A 22490-nucleotide genomic window follows, 5' to 3' on the forward strand; every position below is an offset into this window, starting at 1 on the left:
AGAACTGAAAATCTGACAAGAGACTACACCTGTTAAGGCTGTGATTACCATAAAAGTTTTCTGCAGATTAGTTCAACCAGACTATCAAAAAAGCAGGCTAAGCCATCTTGTTTTGCTTGGCAGTAGAATATTTAAGGGGCACAGACAATTCCCACACAGACATGTAACTAGCAAAGGTTTCTTTAAACCATTCCAAATGGTTGCAGGTGTCTGTCTACATCTTGTCTCACCTGCCCTCTCCTCGCTGCCTTTTCAGCACACAGACAAGTGACTCCTGCACAGGGACTCTTCTCTCTTAGCACATTCAGAAATACAAGTTTCCAAATCACTTATTAAAAAATGCTTTCACTAAGCATAGCAAACACAGTATGCAACTAATACGTAAGTTTACCTCAGGAACTGATACTATACACTGAAGCTCTACTTGCTCTCCTGTCCACTACAGTTTCATAAAAAAAAAAAAAAAAAGGTAAGGAACAAGCTAAAATCAACTCCAACAGTTTAAAATGAATAAAGCTAATATTTTATGGTTAAGCTTTCAAATTAAGAGGATTGCAGAGTGACAAATGTACAAACTTAAAAATGCATAAACATCACAGAACTCCTCCCTCTAAGAAAATGTCTTAGCTGGATATTTGTTCCTTGAAAATCCAGTAAGGTGTAGTTAGAGGCAGGTAAATCACAAAGGAGTAAACCAGAACCTAAGGTACTCTCTGATTTTCATTCTGTATTTCAACTTAGCACATCAGGTTGCACAACAGAAGCCTGGTTCAAAGCGTACATTACGGCCACGTCTCTCCTCAGAGCCTTGTTTTCTTTCGCAGCACTGAAGTGTCTCGGTTCTTCATCTTCACTGTCTGAAGAAGTGTCTAGGAACTGCACCCCTCGCTGATGCTTGAAATAGGATTGTTTCTTTGTCCTCTGAGCTTCGGGAGTTTCTGGGATGGTGGGATACTCTGTGCAAGGCATTTCAAGAGGAGAAAAAACAGAAGATAATAACTTTAAATATTTATTTGTACCTAAAACATCAGGTAGCTGTGATTTCTTCTGTAGATACAGCAGTCATTCAAACAGAACTCACATCCTTATGCATGGAAAATTCCTGTAAGCTGTATTCCTTACAGTGATAACTTACCTAGGAAAGGATCCTCAGCCCTCTTACATCAAACAAATAATTTTTATACCACAAAGTTTATGAGAACACATATTTTAGGTTAATAACTACCGATAAATACATATGTATTTTTGGAGAGAAATCCTCTGAACTACATCCAGGATGATCAGAACATGGATAGAAACATAGGCATACGACTGAAGAGAGAAAGACTGATGCATGGAGCAGAGAACACAACAACTGCACACAACAGCAGAACAGAGAGCATTTTCTGTATGAAAGAAATCTTGAAGAAAATAAATTTAAAATAACTCACTGTGGCAGCATTGAATGGGCAAAAAGATAAATCCTAAAAGTACAAGCAATTTATTGACACAAGAAACTAACACACTTGAAAGGGAAAGGCACCCAGTGAATTAAAACAAATATGATACCAAATGTTACAGAGTGCACTAGTGAAAAGGAAGAAAATAACTCAAAGTTCCATAAAAATGGAGGTTAACAGTGGTTAAAGAGATGGGGGTGAGTGTAACTCAAACTTAGTATCTGTGAGGAAATGTAAATAAGGGTTCAATGACTATTCAAAAAAGCAATCATTGAAGCCTTAAGACCTCGGGTTGATAAAGAAACTTCCCTGTCAGACCATTGAGGAGCCACCCTGGCAGTCACTCTCACACCCTCTGAGCTGGGACTGAGGCCCCTTCACAGCTACACACCCCACACTCACAGTCAGACCACGTTTCCCACAGCAGAATCCCAGACGTCCAGATCCTTAATATAATTTAATCACAGCGCAATAACAGAGTAACAGTTCAAACTGGTGTCTCCAAGTCCAATCCTGGGCTTTTATATCCTCAAAGTCGAAGGGTAGGGATGTCTGGAGTCATTGGCTCTGCTGTGTCCCTTGGTGTCCAGTCACCTGGCCAGTGCCAGACTCCCCAAACCCTTTGATAAGCAAAGGGTCAGCAGGTCACGGCCTCTTGCCTGGGGCTTCTGCCCCCGAGAGCTCCATCTGCAGCTCTCACTGCAGCTGTACACTGAGCTCCCTATACTGGATGGATTCCTCAAGAAGGTGACCTTAGCTATGCATAGAAAAAACCTAGGATAAGGGGCAGGAGAGTCAGCCACAAAACTCCAGGCAAAGCTGTGTTTTAGTAGTACAACTGTCAGTGTAAGTCCTCATACAGAAGGATCTTAAATCCTCATAATGCAAATACACCACCATAGGCATCCTCCCCCCTCTAAACACACTCATCCTTTCTTAAAGCTCATGTGCCTATAAATCAAACACCAGTGATGCTGCTAACTCTGGAACCACAATTTCTGCTGGAAATAAAGGTAGTTTCTTCTGACTCTACTCATGCAGAAACCTGCTGAGTCAAATGACTACAGAGTGTAACATCAGTTTGCAAAGCTGATTTGTCAGTAGACACTAGACACAAATGAAGCTAGAATAAATTAATCTGATAATCAAATGCAGAAATGATCTACAGAGTGTCTAATTCCTTCATCTGTGATAAAAGGCCTCAATTTTAATTGAATTATCATAAAATTCTAAAGCTTTTCCATCACTTTCAAAACACAACAGAGGATTTTAGTAATGATTTTTAGAAGCAAAAGTCTCACTTTGCAAATTAATCTTGTTATCTTGAAAAGCCCATACATATGTAAACTCAGGAATGCTTAAAAATTATTAGTTCTGAAGCAGTGATAAATTGTCCCAAGACAGACCTCCCTGCATCCAAGACCAACATGTTGGCAGTAGAAGCTTCCTCAGCAGTACCTTCTTCTATCTGTCCATTTTTAAAAGGAGATGTGTTGTCCTTGATGTAATTGCTTCATCTGAAAACCATTTAACTTTTTAGATGAAGACAGGAGAAGAGCAAGAGAGACCTTTGGGAATGTTGTAAAGTTGGGTTAGCAGAGCAAGGGCTATCTCAATAGGACAGAAATACAAGATGCATAAAAAGATGTGAATGGAAATATCAAAATAGGTCTATAAGAAGCATGAGAAATTCACATCTATACTGAATTAACAGTTTTCATGATCTTTGCCTTGTAGTTTAGACATAATTCCAAACATGTTCCTCCTGCAAGTAGTATGACATGGAAATGACAGGTACCCATGACAACTTTGCTAAGAAGCATCTTTAGTGGATTTTAAAACAAAACAAAAACACAAGAAAATTTTACAAAAATAGTACGGTTTAAAAATAATTTTATTCTTTACAGTATAAAGGTTTATATTTAAATAAAAAGAGTATTTACTGTTTCATTTGGTGATTTCTCATTTTATTTTTACTTTATTTAGCAATCACTGTCCAGTCTTCGTGACAACTCCTAACTCCCATACCTATAAAAATGCTGAGTGGCCTGGGGAAAAAAAAAAGTATTCTCACTCTCAAAAGATCCAGTACTTCCTTCTCCCCCTCCTCCGCTGAACAGAATCCTTTATTAAGGGGGGGGAAAGCAGAAATCACCCATGTAATAAATAGTCCTCATATTCAGAGCAAATTACAACCTTGTAAAGTAGTAAGAGATTTAAGTTATTGCCACAACATGTTATTATTGGAGGCAGAATTTTCTGATTCTAGGCTGTTAAAAAGAACTATTAAGGAATGCCTGCAATCATAAGATCGGTATTTGACTCTAAGGCCAGAAATAAGAACACACTGAAGCATCCCTACATGTAGGCATTAACATCAAAACCAAAACCCAACTACAATCCATTTTTGCTATCATAAGAAGAGAATACACTGCCCTGTAATTCTAAACACAACCTCCTACTCAAACCATCCATCACACTCCGAGAAAGCCAGCTCCTTCTCTCCCAAGTAAAAACAAAAGAGAGGTAATATTTAGAGGCTTGCCACATTTACTAACACTGTCCAACAAACACTGTTGAATGGAAAGTAACTTCCACCTAGTTTTGGAAAGTAGTATCAAGCATATGCTGCTCAAGTTTACAAGCTAAAAAATACTTCGTTTTCAAAGGAAAGCCTTTTTTATAGGCTAAAATAATCCTAAATAGCAGTGTTACTTTAAGGGGCTTCTTGAACCTGCCCTTTAAAAATTATTATTTCAACATATCTTCCCACGAATCCTCAGAAAAGTTCACTAGGTACTGCAGTCATCACTTTTTCCCAGAAATATTTTAAGTAGAATTATACTCTATGAACTGAGACATAGGCAAAAGACAGCACTTCCTCAGACCACGAAATAAATGACTACAGATGAGAACAAAAAAGTGCAGTCCCAGTGCAAGTGAATTCTCAGCATTAGAACCTCAAAGTGCAGTCATTTGTGACTGCATATTCAAACAGTATGGACAGGATATCAACAAAGTCAACCACCAGTAACAGGAATATATACTGTAGTTTAATTTAATCTACAACTTTTATTTCAATTCATTGTTGAAGCTTTGCAAGTGTGCTTTTCAAGATTTGAATACAAATCTCATTTTGAAAATAATGACAGTAATTATTCTGATTTGTATAGTTCTAATAGAGTTCTGCTCTATTTCTACAATTGGAATAATTTCATTATTATAGTACACCAGACTATTTGTATAATTAAAAACATGAATGAAAATTAAGAAGATGCTTCACTGTTTTCTTAACAGACTAAGATCAACCAAACTATTGAGTAATACTAATTTTATAGAAAATTCTAGTAAGCCACTCCAATGCATTTTTCCAACTCTTTATAGATGTCTTTCAGATATAATTTGGTAACTGTCCCCATAGCTGGTTTCTACCACTCAGTTACGTGGTGTTCAGAATAACTGCGTAAAACTTGGCTGCAAAGTCACTGCAAGCCTGTGCTATTTTGAACACACACAAGTGTACAGAGATGACCAATTCTTCTGGCCATCGTGCCACAAACTGGCTATTAAAGCATAAGGTGTGTATGTTCAATACAAACCAACAACAAGCATTACACAAAGACATACCTGGAGTACAGAACAATCTACCAATATTAGTTTGTTCTCGAAAACAAAACTAAAAAAAGTAGTTAAAAAGATAATGGTGTTTTAAGACACAACAGACATCACCTGACTATTTTTTTCAAAGATGAATGAAATTAAGACAACCATATTTCTTTGTTAGATGCATATTTCAAGGCACTTGACAAAACAGAAATCGAAAGAAATCCCTAGGAAATTATATTGAACTATTTGTGCTCCTGAAGGAAAAAGTCTGATTTTAAAATTCTTTTTATATACACAATAGGATTACATGATACCAAAAGAAATAGGACAAAACCAAAAGTCCTCAGCTATTTAATAGGTTTTTTGTTTGTGTAAGTGAAATAAAGGACACTCTCAAGACCTTGTTTCCCCAGTTTCTTGTACAGTTATTGTGTTAATCCACTTTGTCTTCAGAAGAAATACAAGTAATTGTTATCCTCACGTGATTCACTGAGCATTAGGGCAAGTTATTTTTGGTTAACTTGGTGTAAACTGCTTCTTGTACAGAAGAACTCAATAGTCTGACTTGTTTGTGTACTTAGCATTAGAGAGCACACAGTGCCTTAAGCTTATCATGTCTGTACCTTTTCCATGACAATTCAACAACAAAAACAAAAAACCCAAACAAACAAACAAACAAACAAAAAACCACACCTGTCTATTTTATTTGACCCAAAGCAAGAAAAAGTCCCTCTTCCCAACACTAGTTAGGAAACAAGGGCAGGCACCTGCTAATCAAATCTTGTCTCCTCTATCACACCCAAGCGCCTCACAGCCTGCAGACAAAATTTGAGTGTTTTATTTTTGGTTAACTTCTGTAGATGGAGAAAGTGTAATTTGATTTTCAAAATGGTTCTTAATTCTTTTAAATAGGTTACATAACAATGATGTGATAATAAGTGGGGGAAAAAAGTCACTCAACCATTCCGTCTTCTTTAAACACTCAGTATCTGTGGAAGATGAGGCATTTCTAAATGCAAAGTACTACTACTTACATCTCTATTTTAAATGCTAATTAGTACCCTGGTTCCACCATCTGCATCCATGGACTCTCACTTCAGTAGGAGGCTTACTGTAACTTTGCCTGCACTTGTACTCTACTGTGTTTTACTGTCAGCCACCACCATCTCCCACGAGTTTCCCTCACAACTACTCAGCCTTACACTACAGTTCATCTTTTAGGCTGCCCTTTATCCTTCATTATCTGGTATCTTAACTAATAAATTGGATATTGCATCCCTTCTCCTCCACTCCTGTTGAATCTAAGCCAAGGGACACCAGTATTTTGAAAAACAGCAAGCTCCAAAGTTTGTTGGTAGTTGTGGTCTAGCTACGTGCTTACACTGACAAAGTCCACAGGCATGTTAAAGGAAGAAATATAATATTAAAATAAAATAAACCACTAAGACAAGCCACAAAACAAGCAGCACCATCCCTTACTTCACAAGTACACTCACAGGTCAAGAATGGTCCCCGCACTCAGTAACTCCTGAACAGCACAGGACAGTGATTTATTGCAAACAGGAAGACAACACCTGTTCCAAAGGGCACTTCCTCAGAGTACCCATTTTTCCATATAACCATTACAAAGCACACACATGCAGAAGCCAGAACTAACAGTTGCTTGCTTTTTCTATTAAGTTCTCCCTGTCACCAAAAGATTCTTTTGCCAGTGGACAGGTAACTCAACTCCAGACTGGCAGCTCTCAAGCCAAGACTTAGAGGTTTTACATGTTTTTTTTTTTTAAACATAAACCACCGATTGATACTTACTAATGTAAACACGAGAGCACTCCAGTCAACTGAAAACAACCAACGTGCACAAAACCAAAACTAAAGGAAGGGTAAATATCCATCTACTATAATTCTGACTTGGCTCAGCTTTACAAGAGCAACGTCTCCTTGCATGTGAAAGGCTCTCTGTGATCACATAGATAAGGTATTATGATAAACTGCTTTCCACCAAGAGGAAGTCCTGTGCAAAACAAATGTAGTTAAACAACATCAAGGGATATTGTTGCATTTCTGAGTAAATGCACAGTCAGAGTCTGTCTGCTCTCTTCAATACAACTTGTACTTGACCCCCGTATCAGAAATGATATAGACTGTCTGAGATGTATCAAATAATCAGCAGCAATGTCTGTTTTTCCAGTCTTACTCCTTCAGTAACAATGTGATTGTGCAGTCAGCAACCGTTTCAGTTGTTTATTAGGATTAGTCAACGAATCCAAATGGGATCAGCACACCTCTACTGTACAAGCCAAAGGAAACAAATAAACTAAACAAGCAAATTTTCCACATTTCCCCAAGCTTCTGCCCAAGAGGACGAACACACTGTGAAACTCTTAACACACACAGCTTGTGAGAATCAGTGGTAGCTTTCTCAGTCCTTTACAAAACCAGGCCCAGTTGAAAAAAACCCTGTTTTTTTGTATTTTCAGTTTCTTCTGTGATATTCCATATCACAGAAAATATCCGTATCTACTGAAAAAGTTAAGTCTACAGCGTTGCACTTATCAAACAACTAAAAGCTACTTTTTTTCTTTGAAAACCCTGAGATTTCAGTGTAAAATAAGTACCAATAAAGAAAGTTAATATATAGGAAAACACAACGTAACTTCAACATTTAATTTGAATGTTATTTACTCACTTAAAAAAAAGTAATTTCAGAAGACTTGCCTGTAAATGCACAGGTTCAACTAGGTTCACTTTTACAAATGAATATATTTTGGTGGAAATTGTTGTGCACAGAAAAACACATTTGTAAAACAGGCAAAGAGAAAAGAAAAAAAAAGACAAAAACCAAAACAAAAGACAATTATTCTATTTCTAGCAATTAAGTACTGACACTGCTCTGATGCTGCATGCAAAACAGCTAACTCACCAGTTATCTCTGTCGCATCCGAAGTCGGGGTATCTGGCCTGTTGCTGTCATCTGTAGCTTCATCCTCCTCCCCTCCAGCGGCACCACCCGCGACAGCAGCATCAGATGCCTCCCCTGGGGCTGCTGGAGGGGACAGCGATTCCCGATCCGCGCCTTTCCTCTTCTCAAAGCGAAATCGGTCCAGGTTGTAGAGACTCATATTCTTAACCTACCCCTCCCGTCCGCAGGAGAGGAGACGGGCTCGGCCGGGCAGCCTCTGTGGGAAAACCCGGGGAGAGAGAGAGAGCCGGCCGGGCCCATCAGACATGCATCAGGAAAAAGCCGGCGAGGGGACCGGCCGGAGGATCCCGGCCCTCCCACCGAAACGCGAGGCCGGAGGCGCTGTCAGGCAGCGGGGAGGCATCTGCCCACCCACTCACCGCCCTCCCTCCTCCCCTCACGGAGCCCGGGCACCGCCGGCGGGGCCCGCACGCACCTGTCGCGCACCGCGGCCGACCCGGCGGGGCGCTGGAAGGTAGAGGCGGCGGGCGGCGGAGGCCCGGCCGTCCCCGGGGCAGGCGTTGCCCGGCCGGCGGGAGCGTGGGAAGGGCGGGAATGCGGGAAGGGCGGCAGCGCGGGCCGGGCTGGAACACTGCGCGCTCCCCTCAAGAGCGGGGCGCGGGGATGCCGGCGCGCGGTGATGACGTCACTGCTCCGGCCCCGCCAATCGCCTCGCGCGGACGGGGCGCGCGGGCGCCTGCGCCTTCGCGCGTTTTCCCTCGAGAGCGGCGCGAGCCGCCGCCCTCAGGGGTGGGGGCAGGAGCGAGAGCGGGCGTCGTTTGGGGGATCTGAGTTTCCCGCGGCTTCGCCGCTGCGACCGTGACAAAACGGCTTTACACCTTCCAGCCCCTGGCACCGCACGAGTGCCCTTTTGATAGCACACCGTTGTGTATTCACACCCTGCCGCCCCGCTCCGAAATTCAAAACTTTGGGTGGGGTACCGTGAATAAACCATTATAAAGGATCTGGAGCCCCAAAACACGGGATCATAGAATAATAAGATGTTTTGGGTTGGAAGGTACCTTAAAAGATCATGTATTTCCAACCCCTCTGCCGTGGGCAGGGACACCTTCCACTAGACCAGGTTGCTCAGAGCCCCATCCAACCTGGCCTTGAACACTGTGCCAGTGCGTCACCAGCCTGACAGTAAAGAATTGTTTCCTAACATCTAATTTAAAACTACTCTCTTTCAGTTTGAAGCCGTTCCCTCTTGTCCTGTCACTACAAGCCCTTGTGTAGTCCCTCTCCATTTTATTGTAGCTCACTTCAGCTACTGGAAGGCTGCAATTAGGTTATCCTGAAGCTTTCTCTTCTGCAGGCTGAACAAACCCAATTCTCTCAGCCCTTTTTCACAGGAGAGGTCTTCCACCCCTCTAGTCATCTTGGTGTCCCTCCTCTGGACTTGCTCCAACAGGTCAATGTCTTTCCTGTGCTGAGGACCCCAGAGCTGGTTGCAGCACTCCAGGTGGGGTCTCACCAGAGCAGAGTAGAGGGAGAGAATCCCTTCCCTTGGCCTGCTGACTATGCTGCTTTTGATACAGCGCAAGACACAATTGGCTTTCTGGGCTCCAAGTGCACATTGTTGGGTCATGTCCAGCTTCTCATCCACCAGCACGCCCAAGTCCTTCCTGGCAGGGCTGCTCTCATTCTGTTCATCCCCCAGCCTGTATTGATATCAGGGGTTGCCCCTAACCCTGGTGAAGCACATTGCATTTGGTCTTGTTGAACCTCATGAGAGTCCCATGGACCCACTTCTTGAGCTTGTCCAGATCCCTCTGGATGGCATCCTGTTGCCCCGGTGTGGATTTAGGGCAGTTTTCAGCTTAGGTTCCTCAACATGCTTCCAGGATTGTTTGCCTTTGGCAGGACAGATGGAAAAACATCTCCTTTTGAAGTCTTGCTGCCAGTCTGGATTTCAGTTGATGCCATGTGAACCAGGACACGTGCAGCCAGGTCTGCACAGGCAAAGGGCCCTGAGGTTACCTGGCATTGCACAGAGAACCTTGCCAGGGCTGAAATGGTGGCCTTAAATATTGAAGTGGCAGAGAGGTACTGAAACTACCTTTACATATGTGCCCTTCAAATACTAGCCACCTGTGAAATAAAGTGTTTCAAGGCCTGGCAGATATGAATAAGTATTATACCAGGGAGCCAGGTGCAGCAGCTATTAAAAACATTCTGTGCTGGCTAACAGAAAAACAAACAAAAAAGCCACTTCCTCATCCATCATGCCAGCCCTGTAATGCTGGGCTCACAGACAGCTCCTTTACCGCTGATGTTATTTGCCTTTTAAATTTTAGCAACCCAAACTGGCGAGCGAGGCTCGTGGCTGTGCTGTACGAGGTTGTGTGCCACTGTCAGCATAACTTATTTCCAGGCTGCATGGAGGCAGGGCTCACTGTGTTGTCTGACAAACTGGCTTCATCCTGAAAGCTGGAGGTGATCCAGGTATGTCCAGAAGTGCCATCTATGCATATATTACCTCTACCTGGAAATTTCTTTGTATCCAAATCAGTTTCTATCACCAGCAGTTAGCAAATCTAGGTCTTGGCTGCCTCCTACTAAATCATGATGATGATGATGATGAAGTTTGATTTTCTGAAGGTGACTCTCATGGGCATTGATTGATGCTCTCTTTGGCACTGTGCATTTTACAACACGTCGTGGTGCTCAGTGGTGGCATTCACCCAGTACAAGCAACTAGTTCAACTCATTTGTGCCTGATTCCGATTCTCCGGCCCTTTCCATCAGGCAAATGGCAGGGAGAAGTGGTATGGGTCTCAAAAGGCTTTTCCATCTCGCACATTTGAGTAGTGTCTCCTCTTACTCCAGCCTCAGGAGTTTGTCATCAGGGTTTCCACTAGAGCAAGAAAATAAAACTCAGTACTGAGCAGGTAGGTAAGGTTTTAGGAGCAAAATGATTTGGAGGAACCATTTGACAAATCAATCTGCAGTGAAGATGCCTTGCCTCCAAAGCAAATATTAATCTAATATTTGCATAACAGATGAGTTGAAAGTTGTTGGAATCTGCATTGTGCTAATCCCAAATTCAAAGAAGTGGCAGCTGAATGTGTAAATGGAAGAGAAGACAGATTTCCCCGGCAGAGGTGGATGCCAAGGCACAGGTGGATTTGCAGACTGGCTGGTGTCAGCACAGTACAGTTCAGAGATCATCTGAGGTTATCACCTGAGGCTATCCTCTGAGGAGGGAGTTCCCGGGCTAGACTCACTGTTAACATATGAAAAGGGCTTTCATGCAAACAGCAGGTCAGTCTGAAAATGGGAGAGGGTTTTGCCTGTCAGAACACGCTCAGATTACTACCAACTTGAAATTCCACCCACTTAAAAGGCAAGTTACCCCCAAAATGGGAATAAAGCACCTTGTACCTACATTGGAAGTTAAGCTGGGTGAGGCCTATAGGAGGGACTGTGAGGACCCTTTCACTTTATCACTTGGATTTAGCTCCTTCCTGGGACCTGATAACCATCAAAAAGCTGTTGAGCTTCTTTGCAAAGCATTTCTGCTCTGTTAGCACCTATAATGTGCTTGTCTCACACAAACTTATAGAAATACATATAAGCATCTGAAGTTTAAGAACACTGACAAGACTTAGACTGCTTTTTCCCATGAGGAGAGGATAACAAACTATACATGTGATAGATTCAAGTCACATTTTTTGACTGACTTCAAGGACACAGTCAAAACAGCCATGATAAATGTAGAGAAATATGGGCTGTGAAGCTGCAAAGCTGAAAGAGTAATATTAGAAAAGCTGAGAAAAGAACGATGAAACTGGAGAAAGGGGATCATATGCTCAGGTCCGTCTGTATTTGCGACTCAACAAAGCAGTCAGGAACACCAGTGTTGGGGGAAAAAATAATAAGAAAAAGAGACATGAATTCCAGAACCTGGGAGAGAAAGCAAGTTCAAGATAAGAAAACAATGAAAATAAAAGGGCTTAAATTCAACACTCCAGAATATGTCAGATTTTAAAAGCATTGTGTTAACAGGAATTAGCATGAATTTAGAAAGTGCTGCAGCAGATTATTTTATATTTTTACAGTGCTTTGAACTTGAAAAGACTAAGTAATTGGTAGATATTAGTATTATTAACAAGCTACCGTGAATTCCTGGCAAGCAAGGCAGGCAAAACATCTTTTTTGAGGTGCTAATGACACCATTAAGCTCCTGCTTACTGAAGAACTGACAGATTGCTGTCTGCTATTGTTTTGAAGGCTGATTTGTGAGACTTTCTGGAAGAATGGTAGCAGAAATTTGAAAAGAATCTATTTATAGAATTAAAAGAATCGCTTTTACATGCAACATTAGAGCTGTTAAATTTGACTTGTTTTTACTTAAGCTACAGTTCTGTTGCTATGCCAGTGATAGAGGAGCATACCAGATGGTATGTAGGACTTCTGAGATCATTGAGGAGGTTTATAGAGTAGTGATATATAATAATGGCTCAAACACAGAGAGAAGCAAAAGAAAACAACATCAGTTTGAAATTACTCATTTAGAAATTGATGCAAACTGAATTTGCATCATCTTTAGTAGAAGTAAATTCAATTTTAAGAGTTTGATAATAGGAGTTAAAATATGTCAGGATAAGAAAAGCCACATTTTATGCTACGTTTTACAAATTGACGAAGTAGTGAAATTGTTGTTCATTAGTAAACAATGAGCCAAAGCAAAACGTGTCCGCAGCCATTACTAACAAGTCTCTATTGTTTCAACTATTGTTCTTTTGCCTTTGATTCTTGCCCTTTTTTTGCCCTGTCACTTCAAGAAATATTCACGGGGGTGCTGCTTTGCATTAGGGGAAGGTCTCCATTGACTACAACAAGAGAACACACTGAAGTTTTACTGTGGTATAAAAGCAACAGAATCTGTGACATATATAGGTCCTTACAGCACATCTGTTGGGGCTTGCACACAGATACTGTACAGCATAGGGGGAAGGTGTTTCTGCTTTGTTATAAATTCTGAGCAACAAGACAAGCTGTCAAATGCAGATGGGTTTTTACTCTATAATTATTATTATTATCATTAATAAATAATCATCTATTTAAGTGTTGAAACTAGTTCAGCTGCAGCCGAAAAAGCAATGAGAGTTGTACATAGTACATGACGTTGCTGTAGCAACCTCATCATACCTAAATATATAAATATCCAAACTATTTTGTTGTGTGAGCTGCACAGTGATTGCAGAGTAAAGCCTCAGGTCGAAACTGTCTCAGAGCTGCCTCTTTTCTCCTTTACCCAAGGGGGTATTCCTTTTTATTGTCCATTGAATTGTCAGCTTCTTCTATTCAGCAGACAATAAAAAAGAACACCCTTTGGGGAGGAACAAGAGGATGAGACTGGTTTTGTAGTATGACTGATTTTGTATTGGTATTACTTCACGTGAGTCTCATTTTTTTGTGTGCATGAGGATACTTTAAAAGTGTCTACTGCGGTTCATGTTTTCTAGGAAAGTGTTATCCCAGTATCTTTTGGGTTTTTTATCTGAGGTTATTTGAAATAGTTTATTTCAAGTACTATTATTTCAAGATTAATGTTATGGAAAATATATATTCTTTTGTCTTACTTGTAAAAAAATCCACAGTTTACTTTTCTCTACATCTCTGAAGTAGTTAGTTGCTGTTTTTGTGTTTCTGTGTATTTGATTAAGAAACAAGAGAAACTTGAGTGTAGAATTTCAGACACTGTGCTCGTTACCCATTTCATTAATTTGGGTAAATACTCTCTCAGAAATGACGTTAAACATATTCAAAAATCTGACTAGCTCTCAAATGGCTGTGGCTTTTTAGAAACTATGCATCCATGATACTTCTGCTGGGGTTTTTAGTATTTTGAGGTTAATTGTTTTCCAGCATGATGCTCCAGAAGAAATACGCAATATGATCTAGTACTTAATCATAGATTATATGGATTCTGCACCAGTAAAGATGATGATTATTTCTCCAGAGATTGAAATGGCAGCATGGTCAAGCCTGATATGCACAACTTGCCACCCTTCCAAGCTGCACTGCCCTCCTCCTGCAAAAGCTCACGTGCATTTTAAGCAGTCCTGATCCTTTGTATGCCATTGTTTAACTTTGTAATTGCTCAGTGAGAAGGTAAACAACTCTATTTGGTAACAGTAGAGTTAATGAAGCTTGGTTTCCTATTAATTGTGGTCTTTGTCGTTCAGCTCCTCCTTTCTCTCCCTGTTTAAGTCCCTTACCCAGCAAAGAAAGCTGCCTCCCCACAGCATGTGCTGTATTCTCTGAGCAACCGATTATGGAACAGAAAAGTTTTGCCTTGTTGTCTCTGAGTGTCACTTCCAAGGAATTTCTACTTATTATAAGGACTTCTGCTTGTCTTTCAATTTGGTTGAAATGTGAGTGTTCATTTCAGAAGTTTTTGTGGGGATCAAGAGGAGAATTTACCTGATTGGAAGCTTGTCCTTCTTAGGAAACTGGGCTAAATGTTGCAGCAGCCAAACAGAAGTAAATGTAAGAGTAGTAAAAAATAAAAAATCCAACATAGTAGTAAATTATGGTCATTTGAAGATGCCATATTGACTCTTGGGGAAAAGCCCGAAGGGCACTTCTGGACTGTTTAGGTGCTGAGAATTTGCCTTAGCACTTAGTGCCTTGCAGGATCATGGTAATGTACTGAGGTTAGGAGTGCAAACTCAAGTATTTGCATTGCCGAGCTCACCTGGGCATCACCTCTGGCCTTTGTATGCAAGGTCTTGGAAGGGACACAGAGCAAGCTCATGCCTACACCAGGGGAGTTATTCTTTCACCAGGTGTCACCTACTAATGCTACTGCATACTTAGATAGGCTTTCCTCATTGTTTCTGTGTCTTGCTCTTCATATGTAATATGATTCTTATGAGCTTTCCCACACAGAGCAGGAATCACTCCTGACACATGCTAAATGTACTGATCGACAGGAATGATGCCCAAGCTATTGCTGATTGCACAAAGAGTAGAAATCCACTAGTTATTTCCAAGAAATACTTTCTATTTTTGAAATAAAATTTTAGAAGCATATATTTTATCAGAATATTGAAACATTTATAAATCGTTTCCTTAGAAAAATGAGAATCTTACTTATGAAGTGCTTTATGTTTCCTCAGAGTCCATTCATGACCTTAAAATAATTAAACTATGTGCAGTACCAGTACCGGTGTTATTACTTAAGTAAAGGATTCAGTCCAGGGGAAGCAAAAAAAAACCCAAAACTTTACTGCTTTCCATACCTGTTGGAGTCGCAATTTTATTGTGAGTGGCAGCTACAAAGATTGGTACCACTTCCATTTAATATACCTCTTAAAGGTGTGGACCTTATGATATTACAGTTGACATTTACTCTTGTTGTTCCAAGTAATGAAAGCAGGCTAGTCCAAACAAGCCTTGTAGGTTGCCTGGTGGAAGGCTTAGTTTCATGAAACACATTTAGATCTATGGTTTATACCAGAGGACTTTCTTCTGCCCAGATCTGTTCCTTACAAGCACATGCTGAATTGTAGATAAATCTGCCTAAGGCTGGAACACCAGTTTCATTGAAACAATCAGGGTGTTTCACATTTCATTCTGCTCCCACAGCAGATCATTCATGCAGAGTTCCCCACAGGACTGCAGACTAGATTATTTGAAACATTCATGATAGTGCATAGTCAGGGATGATCATCTACTGCCCAATTTGTCTTCCCTCAATATCCCTGATTTAGTGGCATCGTACATCTGAACACTTAGAATCTACATTGGGTCAGAAAATGCCAGAAAGGGAGCAGTAGTTACTGTTTCTTTAATACTTTAGGAGCATTAAATTATTTTCTTTAATACTTAAGGAGTTACATACATTTGAAAAAATGCAGGCACTTTTGCCTGAACTTCTAAATATATGAATACGTATTTATTCCTATAAGTAGTTGCTGGTGTTATTAACTAATGAAATACATGGTATAATAGTTAGCTTTGCCATTAATTTATAACAGCACAGTTCAGGAAGCACACTGGATTACATTTTGAAGATTATTCTAATGTTAAGATATTATTTTGCATGTTTTATATTATAGACCTTTGCATGAAAAAAACTGCTGTAATAACTGGGGATGTTTCTTTTAATACAGATCAGTGACTGACAAAACCTGCTAAAATGGTTTCTAAATTGTTGGGTTGCTAGAAACTTGACATATCTTAAAAAAAACCCCTGGGCATGTGCTTAGAGTTTGATTCCACCAGATGACCTCAGGATGCTACTGCAGTGAGCTTAAGTTGCTCTCTGTAAAGCTGAGAATGGAGCCAGAATGAGACCCTTACAAAGGCTTTTTGGAGACACTTTTCTACACACCACTTTCATTTGCTAAGTTACATTGTTAAAAAATGCCCAGAGTTTATTAGTCAGATACAGTTCTTCAGCAAGGCAGTTTCAATTGTTTATAAATACCTTTTAATTTCCATTTATACCATATTCAGAGTGTGTCGTTACAAGGAGAGCTACTAGTATGGTAAGGCTATAAATAGCAGCTCAAGGTCAATAGCTGATGACTGAAGAAATAACCCTAACAAAGTTTAGAAGCAATCTACTCAATTTAAGAGCTGGTTTTCAAAGGTGATAGCAATCCTGTAGACATCAGTTTGCCAGTCCTCAAGACTTTGAAGGGATCTCAGGGTCAGAAGTGTATGAACATGTATCATTCTCAAGGATCTCGGATTGACCACCTGCAGCTGAGACCTCCCGTATTATTTGCAAATCACAGATAAATCGCTTTTTTGTTTCAGGGAACCATTTTGCAAGGAGCATAACCTTGAAAGTGCATGCCAAAAGGTATTTTTGTCCTGAGCCAGGTGAAACAAGTACATTTCCAGTGTGTGCTTACATGTTTACTTTTTGGCTTACTGCTATCAGGCTACACTGCTGTAACGTAACTCCTATACCGTTGCATTTTTGACATTGTGTAGTACATAAACTGACAGAGTCAAAATGAACAGGAAATTAAAGTTCTTTGGCCCAGCATTCATATAGCTGTCCCTGTAACTCACCAAAGCAATATCACAGGGACTTGCATAAATAAATACACATGAACAGATACATATTTGCACCAAACATTTTTACACTTTTTTTTTTTCAAATTGTATTTATAAAACCTGATCCACCTACTTTTTCCCCAGCTACTTTTGAGAGAGAGAAGGATGACAATTTTCCGTCCTATCTGTGTAGTGAGGTTTTGCATTTACTCTAAGGTGAAAGATAATTTTCAGGGCTGTGACACAACCAGCTGAAGCTTGAAACACTTTCAAGGAGAGAGATTTATTATGCCAATAAAATACCAAGAAGTTGTAATCACTTAATGCACGCCCACATGCTCGCCCCACACACACACCTAGGGAGAAACAACCAGCATGGATTTGTGAAAATCCAATGTCAAACCAATTTAACTTGTTTTGAAGCAGAGCAGGAAGGTTTATGAACATGGAGAAAACAGCAAATGTTATATATATTGACTTTAGTAAGGCTTTTTGCAGTGTGTCCTTATGACATATCAATAACTTGGGGTATCCTATGGCAGAAACACAATCCAGATTAAACACCAGAACTGATTAATGGCCCAATAGAGAGTGGTCAGCATAGAAGAATATATCGTATGGGATGTGTTCCCATGGCTTTTGTCCAATCCTTGTATTTACCATCCAGGTCAGGGGATGCAAACTGCACGTGCCCAGCTTGAAGATGACACCAAACAAAGACAGGACTGTAAGCATGCTGGAGGTCCTGCATTGAAGTTAAGATTAAAATTCAAAGTGATCTTGCTAACTGAAGAACTTGTTTGAAAAAAATTACATGTTATGCGACAGCGAAAATCACCATTCCACACAGGACAGACAGAAAATAGCCTACATAAACATTCTTCTGCAGAAGCAGAACAGGACATGCCACTATGAAGACTGGAAATGCCATGTATGTTTGTATTAAAACAGTACATCCCAAAGACTGCTCTTTTCTTTGAGTAGAACTGTTATATCCAGTGCTCACTAAGGCAAGAAAACTGTGTCCAGTTTGGGACACAGTTTGAAACATACAGCTTGTTTTATTGTGGTTGGAGATAGTTCAGAGAAGACCTCTGTTTATTCTCATTTCTCTAGATTATGGCCTTTAAGGGAAGGTTAAATAAATGGGACGTGTTGAATATAAAGAACACCAAGGAGAACATGTCTTCAAGTACACGTGAAGATACAGCAAGGAGGTAGAGAAACAGCTGTCCCCTATTTTCATGAAAAGCAGAACAGGTACTGATTGCATTAGGCTTAAGAAATTCTTTCAAACCATAGAGATAATTAAACATGAGAGCATAACATCTGGTGAGGTTATGAATTCGTCATCATTAGAAACTTTTAAGAACCAGTTAGGCAAACATCTGTCAAAGCTGACATAGTTATAGTTGATCCTGCCTTTAGGCAGAGAAAGAACTGGATGATCTCCTGCAGCCTCTTCCAACTACATTTCAAAAATTACTATTTCTCTCTCTTTCTCTCTTTCCTTAGTATGCTTTTCCTGGCTCCTTAATCTATCTTCTTGTGTCCAATTTTAGTAAGAACAACAGGGGACAACTCAAAAAGTCATGCAGACCTCATAGAAGCTGTCCTTAATTTGGCCTTTTAATTAATTTTTACCATGTAAGACAAAAATATCACATGAACAAGCCCATGCAGTTGATTTTAATACATTACAGTTTTCTTTGGTCAACATGTACATATGTCAAATGAGGAAAAAATGATGTTTGAGCCTATTTACAGTGTCGGTTGTAATTAGACTATTAAGGGATGTAACAAACTCCCAAATTCCCAGATCCTGCTTTTAAGGTAAGAACAAAAAGAGGGAAGAGGTAAGTGTTGGTTAGGGGACTGGTTCTGAAGCTATGATGAGCCAAACTACAGCTTTTAGAGACAGATACTGTCGCCTCTAGGTACCTGCTGCTTCTTCCTGCCATGGTCTTTGCATGGAAAAACAGGCCATGCCTGTGCAGGCAGAGTTCACAGCCCCTCACCATAACTGCAGTTGTTGCTGAGGTCAGATATTCACTGGTCTGCTCAGGGCTGGGGCTGGCAGGAGTTCTCTTATCCCAGCTGCCAACCCCACTTTGTGATGAACTTCAGAAGACAGACAGACAGACAACCATGGCCAGCATGGAAACCAGCAGTTTTCCTTCTCCTCCCGTGATCCTAGCAAAGCCAAGAGCTGTAGCATGGAGATCATCCAGCTAATGCATCTCTGGCCCCAGAGGTAGGAAATCAAGCTGACATATCAGTCCATACAGCAGGTATCAACTGAGGGCCATGACCCCATATAAACACAGTGTTGTCCCTGGTTTGTTCCTGGATCCTAAAAAAGGTCCTTTTTTCACTGTGAGAATCAGCACAAAAGGAGCTTGGCACCACACAAAATTAATCTCCAGAGCTTTTCCAATTTCTAACTCTTTATATTCGCGTCTTTTTGAAGGGCAGGGCAAAGGGGATGGTCAATAAGGGTTTCTGAAGACATGCTTCACATTTTAAGGCTTTGTTGAGATTTTCAATTAAAACAGAATAAACCTTTTGGGATGAAAACAAATGTGCCTCTTAATTGGCATGACACATTGAAGAAAAATCAACACATTATGTTGCCTGCATAGCATAAGCTGTTTGCTAAGTATTCCCTAGCAAGTACTGTGATGCCTTATTTTCTAACTTTCTGATATGCTGACAGCTCAGTTTTCAAATACTCATGAAATCATTACCATTTTTATCATTTCTGGCTTAGCTTTACCAAAAAAAATTGATTTTCAAGTACATTCTCTCCTTTAAAAAGATCAAGAATAATAAAATACATATTCTTAGGCCTTTCTCTTTTCTATGGCTACTTGGTTAAAGAATCTAATTATGACAGAATTTTTTACCAGAGCAAGGCAGGCTCCATCATCTGCATGTCAAGAATTTAATTACTGCTCCATTAATGTCTTGAGTGCCACTCTGGAGAAATCTCTTGCCATTGCTATCGATAGCAAAGAACAAGTTTTGTGCTAAATGCTGGCTCACTAACAATTTTCATTTTCCGCAGAAGTCTGGTCGTCAGGCTCCTAAGGAGGGAAACCAGGAACAAGGATGCTGCTGATGTAGGAACCGAAGGAAGCTCATTCTCCTGGCCACCAGGGGGAGAAAACTGCCACTGGCATTTGTAAAGCACCCAAAATCAACTTAAAGACGCACCTATTTTCTTGCTAAGACTTTTTGAGGCTTAGGTCCATCAACTGTCTTACTGAATCAGTTATGAGAAAACTATTCATTTTAGGTTTTTTTAAAGTACTGTAAACTCCCTAATGTAACACAATTTTACTTAATTAACAAATATAATTTAATTATTACATGGATCATATTCTCTCCTTCTCTAAATGTTGCATATTACCTTATTTTAAAATTAATCCTATTATTTTTAATAGGACTGAGTGCAAAGTAAGATACAATTCAACATGAGTAAGTACAGAAAAATACTACTCTAAGTGAAAGGAACAAATCTATTCAAAGTAGCTATGCAACATGACATACTTGCTTCTTGGCCTCAAATAAACTCTCAATAAGAATAGGAAAGGAACATAATGCATATAAACGTTGACTTGATACTCAAAGAGAGTGATGTGAGTTCAAATTACTTTCAAAATGGAAGGAAAGAAGAAATGTAGGGGGGGTCACATCTTGTTGGAACAACTAATAAAAATATATTTGAGATTAAATGACAATAATGTGAGTCTTTCCTGTATTTTCCTGTATTACAGATATTGTATCTCGTGTCTCTCTCTTTCTGAGCAGGTTTTCAGCATAATTTCATGGAAAACATCTTTTTTTCCACGTTTACATTCATTGTGGGGAATAACCCACAGAAAATAGGATGTATGGCACAAAAGCAAGTTCCACGATGGAACTATTTATAATAGAGCTCAACTCTTTAAGTGGCAGCTGGTCAGATTTAAGAGTTGGGATCAATTTTTTCCCATAATTAGTACTAGAGCTGACTACACCTTGCGGTCAGGCAGATGAACTTAGAGTTAGGACCAGTTTTGGGGTGGTGTGTAGGTAGCCTCCGGCTCTACTAACCAAAAAGGCAGAAATGATGCAACAGCTAACTGTCCACTAGATGCCAGGCTTCCTTTGCGGAGCGGAGCAGTCGCTCCGGTTTTCTGCACGCTTTGTACCGATGGCCCCTGTGATCCCCCTCTCGCTGATACTGTGGACAGAAGCTTTAGTGTTTAACACCAAAACCTGATCCTGTTCAGGCTGCCTCCGGATTTATCTCTGTTATTTCCCACAAATTTCCAAGAGAGGCAAAATGCTTTTCAGGAGGACTGAAAATAGGAATTATCTGTAAGAAGAATTGGGCATTTTCCATGTCCCTCTTTTCTATACAAGCAGAAAGCTCCCAGTGAAGAGAATGGGATGAATTTTGTGATTGACATATTCAATCTGCAAACAAACCTAGTTGAACAATGGCAAGGAAGATTGCTGACTCTGCCTCCTGTGCTCCTGCTGCTGTCATCAACAGGTAGGTGACCTCCAACCTCTGGCTGTCATCAAATAGGCTAAGCAGCAGCTCAAAATATTGACTTTAAACTACATTGGGGCAATATTTGCTTTCTGACTATCTTACTTCTGTATTTGAAAGAGGCTGCCAGAGTGCAAGCATGCCTCTGCATGGGGGGAAAGGGAGATGGTGGGCAAATAGCCCTACCACCACCAGCAGTACCTGGGGCAGGGCACACTCCATCTCTCGTGGTGGACCAGCCAGAGCACGAGCATGAGGCAGAGTATGCTTCAGCAGGATTGCACGCCCCTCCAGGAGGTCAGCAGCTGTTGACAGTGCTACCCCTGCATGCTGGCACAAATTCAGGCTTTTCTGTTGGGATTTGGGTTACCTCTAAAAAAATGGCATGGCTATTGGAAGCCACACTGGCTCCAGTTTCTGAAGAGACCAAAGTTGTGTGGTGCTTGTGGTCTTACTAAATGGAGGGTCTGGTGCTCTGACTCCTTTGTCATTAGAATCATAGAATGATTTAGGTTGGAAAAGACTACTAAGATCAGTAAGTCCAACCATTAACCCAGCACTGCCATGTCCATCACTAAACCATGTCCACACAGCTTTTAAATACCTCCGGGGTGGTGACTCAACCACTTCCCTTGGCAGCCTGTTCCAATACTTGACAGCCCTTTCCATTAGGAATTTCTTGCTAATATCCAATCTTAGCCTCTCCTGGTACAGCTTGAGGCCATTTCCTCTTTTCCTATTGCTTGTCACTTGGAATGAGAGACCAACATCCACCTCACTACAACCTCCTTTTAGGTAGTTGTAGAGAGCAATAAGGTCCCCCCCGAGCATTCTTTGCTCCAGGTCAAACAACTCCAGCTACCTCAGTTGCTCTTCATAGGACTTACTCCAGACCCTTCACCAGCTTTGTTGC

General features: G+C 40.6%; 1 protein-coding gene and 1 long non-coding RNA gene across 3 annotated transcripts in view; one reads left to right on the forward strand and one right to left on the reverse strand.

Annotated features, from left to right (window-relative positions):
* Window positions 1–8600, reverse strand: part of SMARCAD1 (SWI/SNF-related, matrix-associated actin-dependent regulator of chromatin, subfamily a, containing DEAD/H box 1) — a 42035-nt gene extending 33435 nt beyond the window's left edge. Inside the window, exons 1-3 of the mRNA XM_032686139.1 lie at window positions 8444–8600; window positions 7969–8224; window positions 782–956 (exon numbers count right to left, since the gene is read on the reverse strand). Coding sequence (XP_032542030.1) covers window positions 782–956; window positions 7969–8167 — 374 coding nt within the window. The 5' untranslated portion in view covers window positions 8168–8224; window positions 8444–8600. The remainder of the gene's footprint in view (window positions 1–781; window positions 957–7968; window positions 8225–8443) is intronic.
* Window positions 8601–9137: 537 nt separating this feature from the next.
* Window positions 9138–20734, forward strand: LOC116786437. Of its 2 annotated transcripts, XR_004356929.1 has the most exons (4): window positions 9138–9367; window positions 9506–10455; window positions 16789–16863; window positions 17702–17996. It is a non-coding gene; the product is annotated as an uncharacterized LOC116786437 (long non-coding RNA). The 2 variants fall into 2 exon arrangements; XR_004356928.1 differs by lacking the exons at window positions 16789–16863; window positions 17702–17996 and adding an exon at window positions 20102–20734.
* Window positions 20735–22490: the final 1756 nt, after the last annotated feature.

This window comes from Chiroxiphia lanceolata, chromosome 4, assembly GCF_009829145.1.
Source record: "Chiroxiphia lanceolata isolate bChiLan1 chromosome 4, bChiLan1.pri, whole genome shotgun sequence".
Lineage (NCBI taxonomy): Eukaryota > Metazoa > Chordata > Aves > Passeriformes > Pipridae > Chiroxiphia > Chiroxiphia lanceolata.